The sequence below is a fragment of the Sturnira hondurensis genome, unplaced genomic scaffold, assembly GCF_014824575.4.
Source record: "Sturnira hondurensis isolate 20B ecotype Veracruz unplaced genomic scaffold, ASM1482457v3 Scaffold0007378, whole genome shotgun sequence".
In the NCBI taxonomy this organism is placed as follows: Eukaryota; Metazoa; Chordata; class Mammalia; order Chiroptera; family Phyllostomidae; genus Sturnira; species Sturnira hondurensis.
In genome coordinates, this window is record NW_028080009.1 from 264137 (window position 1) to 270213 (window position 6077).

At 39.0% G+C, this 6077-nt stretch overlaps 1 protein-coding gene across 1 annotated transcript; it reads left to right on the top strand.

Annotated features, from left to right (window-relative positions):
* The first annotated feature begins 4935 nt into the window (after positions 1 to 4935).
* LOC118990845 (olfactory receptor 52E4-like) lies at positions 4936 to 5874 on the top strand. The gene has a single exon (XM_037051634.1). The coding sequence runs from the start codon at positions 4936 to 4938 to the stop codon at positions 5872 to 5874; it is 939 nt and encodes a 312-aa protein (XP_036907529.1).
* Positions 5875 to 6077: the final 203 nt, after the last annotated feature.

The window sequence follows — 6077 nt, forward strand, 5'->3', positions numbered from 1 at the left end:
TGAATTCCTGACTTATTTAATTTGTAAGCACGATAAAGTATCTCATTTGTTGTTTTACACTATTAAGTTTTGAAGTTTCTTATACACAAGTACAAAATAAAGAGAAAATTTTCTACCTTAAATTATGTTCCACCTTAATGAAAGCCAAAACATGGTTTGAGAACCATGCACAGAGATGACTTGTGGGCCTTAAGGAGACTGAAGGTGATAGCAGAAGAAAAGTGAGGAAGACACAATTGAACACTTAAGTAAAGGGGATGTTTTGTACAGAGGGATAGAAAGTTTGGTCAAACTGTTGCCTTCAATAACATGGAAAACAGAAAAAAATATAATGAATTGTGATTTAGCTAAAGTGATCAGCAGGCTGAATGTCAAAAGTGTCCGATTGTCTCTTTTACCTAGACATAATAAAAATTGGACAGAGAAAAACAAGTGAGCATTGAATTATTTGGTTTTCAAAACATTTGAAGGTGTTTTTATACACTAACAATGAAATATCAGAAACATAAATTAGGGGAGGAATCCCATTTGCTATAGCAACAAAAAAAATATAAAGAAACTAAGAATAAAACACAGCAAGGAGGTAAAAGACCTGTACTCAGAAAACTATACAACACTAGAGAAAGAAATTAAGGAAGACACAAACAAATGGAAGCATATACCATGTTCAGGGACTGAAAGAATTAACATCTTCGAAATCTCCATACTATCCAAAGCAAATTATAGATTCAATGCACATTAAAATACCAATGACATATTTAACAGATACAGAACAAACATTTCAAAAGTTTATATACAAACATGAGTGACACAAAATTGCCTCAGCAACTTTGAAAAATAAGGACAAAGTGGGAGGGATCACAATACCAGACATCAAACTATATTACAATGCCACTGTAATCAAAACAGTCTCGTACTGGCTTAAGAACAGACACATAGATCAATGGAACAGAATAGAGAGCCCAGAAATAAACCCAAGTCTCTATGGTCAATTCATTTTGGGCAAATGAGGCATAAGCATAAAATCAAGACAAAATACCCTCTGCAACAAATGCTGTTGGGAGATCTGGACAGCTACATGAAGAAAAGGAATCTCCACCACTAACTTAACACCATACACAAACATAAACTCAAGATGGATAAAACACTTAAATATAAGTCATGACACCATAAAAATCCTAGAGGAGAACATAGGCAGGAAAATTCCAGTTATTCCANGAGTGTGTCACCCCAGCATCTCCATAAGCTTTTGTCCTCCAGTGATCTAAATATTGAGAATGAAAAACAGGTATATAATACAGCCATCAAGTGACTTCTTGCCAATCCTCAGCATCATTCCAAGTAGTTAGATGAAACCCTTGCACAGTTTCAGAAAACTGGATAATGGCAGTTGAGTAAGTTTAAAACTGTCTGAAGCTTAGTAGGTGCATCTACCTTCTGCTTTTGCCCTATTGTTTACAAAAGAATAAATGGGATGTTTGAGAAGACAGCCCTGTTAAAAGAAGAGTGTTGCTATTTTGTTAATGAAAGTAGCTTAGTTGAAGAAAACTTAACAATACATAAATAGACTTAAAAACAGACTATGGCCCAGGGCCAGGACAGGAGCGTCCTCCTAGTCGCAGGACACTCTTCTCTCCTTCCTAGCCCCCGTCCTAGGACCCCTGATCATCCCAAATGGAGAAGAGTCAAGGGTTTGACATACCCCCAAAGAAAACGGGGGAATGTTGGGAACAAGAAAAATAGTCTCAGCCCCAACTGCGTCCCTAGCAAACATCCTGTAAGTTGATTGCCATCTGTTTAGTTTCAAAATTTTCCTCTCAGTTGAAACAGACCCCACCCTGTTCCCACCCACAGGCTCTGTAAGCCAATAGCTAACCGCCACATCTGCTTTTGTGCAAGGCTTGCTTGCTTGCCTCTATATAAGGACTTAGCTGTAAGCGCTGGGTGTGACTCTCATTTGCAGCCCTTGTGGGCACTGTGTCGCTGGACACTTTGAGAGTTCACCTCTGCGCAGGTTAAACTTGGCCAATAAAGTAACATCTTTGGAACCCTGAAAGTCTCCGACATTTGTTCTCGTGGTTGGTGGATTCAACAGAGATTAGAATTGTTAAGCAGTTATTCTGATGTGGCCCTGAGTGAATCACAGGCCAAAGGTCCCCCTGGGATATTGGAGTTAGGACTTAAATAACAAATCAGAGATACTGACTTCCAACACAGACTCCAGGGCATACCAGTGCAAGCATTGGAAAGGTAAATAATTACCATTAGAAAACCAAACCTTTTGTAACTGTCATATCATGCCTTCTATATTCCACAGGTCCGAGAGTAGCTGTCACAAAGACAAATTGTGTGTCCCCACTGACTGCTACCCCTGAAGAATTAAATGAACCATTTTCTTAGTGATACAAACACTCTGAACAAAGTTGTTCCTTATAAAACTCACCTTGGTGGTGTTTACAAGTACATTCTTCACCAATGAACAGTGTCATCTTCTAAAGTGTCAAATCTCAGCCTTCTATATTTAAACGGCCTGGGTTTATGATGAAACTGAGTGTAACAAATAGAGATTATTCCTCGGGAATAAGTGGTTAGACTGATAAGTAAGGGTTAAGCTTTCAGCACTCCTGCAGTTTGGTCACTCAGAGAGGCAGTGGGTTTCCTGTGGAACACCATGAAAACAGGATACAGATGGCTTATAAATTAAATATTGGAATAATGTTGAGAAAGTGATCATGTTAACAGTTGATCATGTCCTATATGGTAGTAAATTATTTAGTTCTCTGCTATCCCTTCCCCTTTTCTGGTTCTCCCATTTCTCACTGACATCTCAGATTTTTATGTTGCCTTTATTAACCTGTATCCATTTATGTACGGGAGGATTTCTAGCCTCTTCACACCAATTTTTCTATTGTTTTACTTGGGTCAACCTGCTCATTAGTGGTGTAACCTCAACCCTTGGGGCCTAATATATGTTGGACAGAAGAAAAGGACCTCGAGCTTGGGCAGCATGAGGAGAAGTGTCTAGGCTCAGAATTCTGACGTGGTGTTGGATCCCAGGGAGAGAAACGCTGGGTCTCTGTGTGCGAGTCCCAAATGGAATGTGTAATGACCTGAGAGTCGGCTACCGCTCCAATATCCATGAAATTCCACTAATCAACACCATTCTAGAATATTTGGCATATGAACTCTCTGGCCATTTCCCCTTACTTAATCCAGAGTAAGAATATCTCAGAAGGTTCTAGAGTCTACCCCCACACTGCTCTTCCAGACCGCTTTTACAGGCCATAGCGTTTGCATTATTTTTACACTCATTATTTCTTCAGTATATATGATACATTTCCAATTATATTATCTAGCTTCTGTTACTATAAATCAAAACCAACAACTTTTAAGAGTTTATTTTATTTTATTTATTTATCTTTAGAGGGGAAAGGAAGGAGAGAGGAAGAGAAATATCAGTGTATGGTTGCCTCTCATGAGTCCCCTGCTGGGAACTGGCCTGCAACCCAGGCAAGGGCCCTGACTGGGAATTGAACTGCGATCATCTGGTTTGCAGGCCTACGTTCAATCCACTGAGCTACACCAGCCTGGGCAACTTTTAAGAGTTTAATGCTGCTAAACCAAAGATGAAACTCAGGGATGGAGTCTGTGGGGATGGTCAGAGTGGAGGCTAATAATGGAAGGTGGTAGCCATAGATTTTATGGTTCAGAAATACAGTCACAGAGGGATTAACTATTTTCTTTCAGGAAGAGGAATCTTCCAAACCCTAGGGTTTAATGGTCCCATGGGAGATGGGCTGGGGCGGTGTGAAAACCCATTGCAGTACAAATATAAAAATTCCTTTGTAGGCATGACAAAATGCAGTCAGGAGAGATACTGCTGTAATCTAAACCTAAATGAATCATGGGCATGGCTGACGCAAGTGATGCTACTCAAGGCTGAGCTGTGGAATTGAGACACCAAACATGAGGTTTGAGAAATAAATGACAAACAAGAAACCCCTGAAACAGAAGCTGTGAGAAACAGGAGTATAAAGTAGGTATTGTTTGAATATTCCTGATAGAGTAAAATTCTCCTAATTTCTCTGTAATTCCAAAATTTTTAAAGTGTAGATGAAACAGTTTTTTTAAGTACATTTTCTTTCTACCTAAAATTTTTAGAGTAATTGCTACAGAAATTTCAATAGAAAATTTGAGAGAGCCCTTGGGAATGAATTTGTCTTTGGTCTGTCCATCTTACCTGAGTCTGGCTTGGCTAAGGGAACCTCTCAAGGAGAAGGGCCCCCAGTTCCAATTTACCACCCTGGCAAACTATCATGGAAGAAGAAGATAAAATGAGGGACAGTTTGATTTTCTTTTTCACTCCTCCTCACAAACCTGCTTTCTCTCCCCCCAGAAAGAGAGTTACTAACTCTCCTAAAGCCCTCGTTTCACAGCTTATTTAAGAAGAGCAACTTTCACCACTTTTGTTCATGCTCCAGAAGGCTAAAGAAATATTTCTTCTAGAATTCAAACTGAAGTGCCAACCCATGTCTTAAGGATACTTAATGTTCGTTATTAACATACATTAAATCATCCCCATATTGCATTTATGTATCTGCTTAGATGTCACTTTGTTAGCACTTATATCCCCATCACTATATCTATACTTACGTATCTACACACATATATATATACTGTATACATATTTTAAACAATATGTAATATTACAAGTCAGAGATGTTGTCTGAGGTCTTTGTTATATTTAGCATGATTCTCAATATTTTTGGATGTCTAAATGAATCCATACTTTGAAGGATGGCATATAATCTTCATAATGTTCTGCTAATTATTGCTCCAAATTTATTGTATGCTTTTATTTAATTTAGTTTGGCTTTGAAAATTGCTTGACAATTTATTTGTTTTTCTACCTGATTCCAGAAGAACAGAGAGGGAATGTCCCCACCCAATGACCCCAAGTTACACCCCTCCTCTTTCCTCCTGCTGGGAGTTCCAGGCCTGGAAGAAACGCACCTGTGGACCGGGTTTCCCTTTTGTTCTGTGTACTTGATTGCCCTTTTGAGGAGCATCATTATCCTGTTTGTGATCAAGGATGAACACAGTCTTCATCAGCCCATGTTTTATTTCCAGTCTACGTTAGCCTCCATTGATCTGGGCCTGTCCACATCTACCATCCCCAAGATGTTGGGTATGTTCTGGTTTCATTTAAAAGGGATTAGCTTTGAAGGTTGTGTCACCCAGATGTTCTTCATTCATATATTCACTTCTATGGAGACTGTAGTATTGGTTGCCATGGCCTTTGATGGGTATGTTGCCATCTGCAACCTGCTGCGGTACAGTCTGATTCTGGATAACAGAACTATTGGCCTCATCTTTGTGGTGGTATTTGGTGTCAACTTTATTTTGGTTATCCCTCTGGTGTTTCTCATCTTGAGGCTTTCCTTCTGTGGACATCATATAATCTCTCACACTTATTGTGAGCACACGGGAATTGTTCGGCTGCCCTGTGCCAATATAAAGGTAAACATGATATTTGGATTAATCTGTATATCGATGGTGTTTATTGATGTGGTCCTGATTGTCATCTTCTATGTGAGAATACTCCCAGCTGTCTTCCACCTTTCATCTCAGGATGCCAGACTCAAGGCACTTAATACATGTGGCTCCCATATCTGTGTTATTCTGGCCTTCTTCACTCCAGCTGTTTTCTCCTTCATGACCCACAGTTTTGGCAGGAATGTCCCTGTATACATTCACATTCTCCTGGCCAATTTATACATTGTGGTTCCACCAGCCCTTAATCCTGTCATCTATGGAGTGAGCACTAAACAGATTAGAGTGTGGGTTTCAAGCATCTTTTTGAAAAAAAGATAGATAAACTGTCTCAGAGATGTTCATTTTAAAGTAGGGAAAAGACAGTGTCTTTTTATACTACAGAATCTTGCCACAAAAAAGACTCTGACCTTAGTATTATTTTATTTATAACTTCCCTAGATAGCCCATCTAGAACATATAATGTGATTAATATAAAAATAATCACAGTGAAAACTTAATGGAATACCTAAAGTTTCGAACAA

Excerpts from the sequence above, each read along its gene's own strand:
- LOC118990845 (XM_037051634.1), top strand. The coding sequence starts at position 4,936 with ATGTCCCCACCCAATGACCCCAAGTTACACCCCTCCTCTTTCCTCCTG.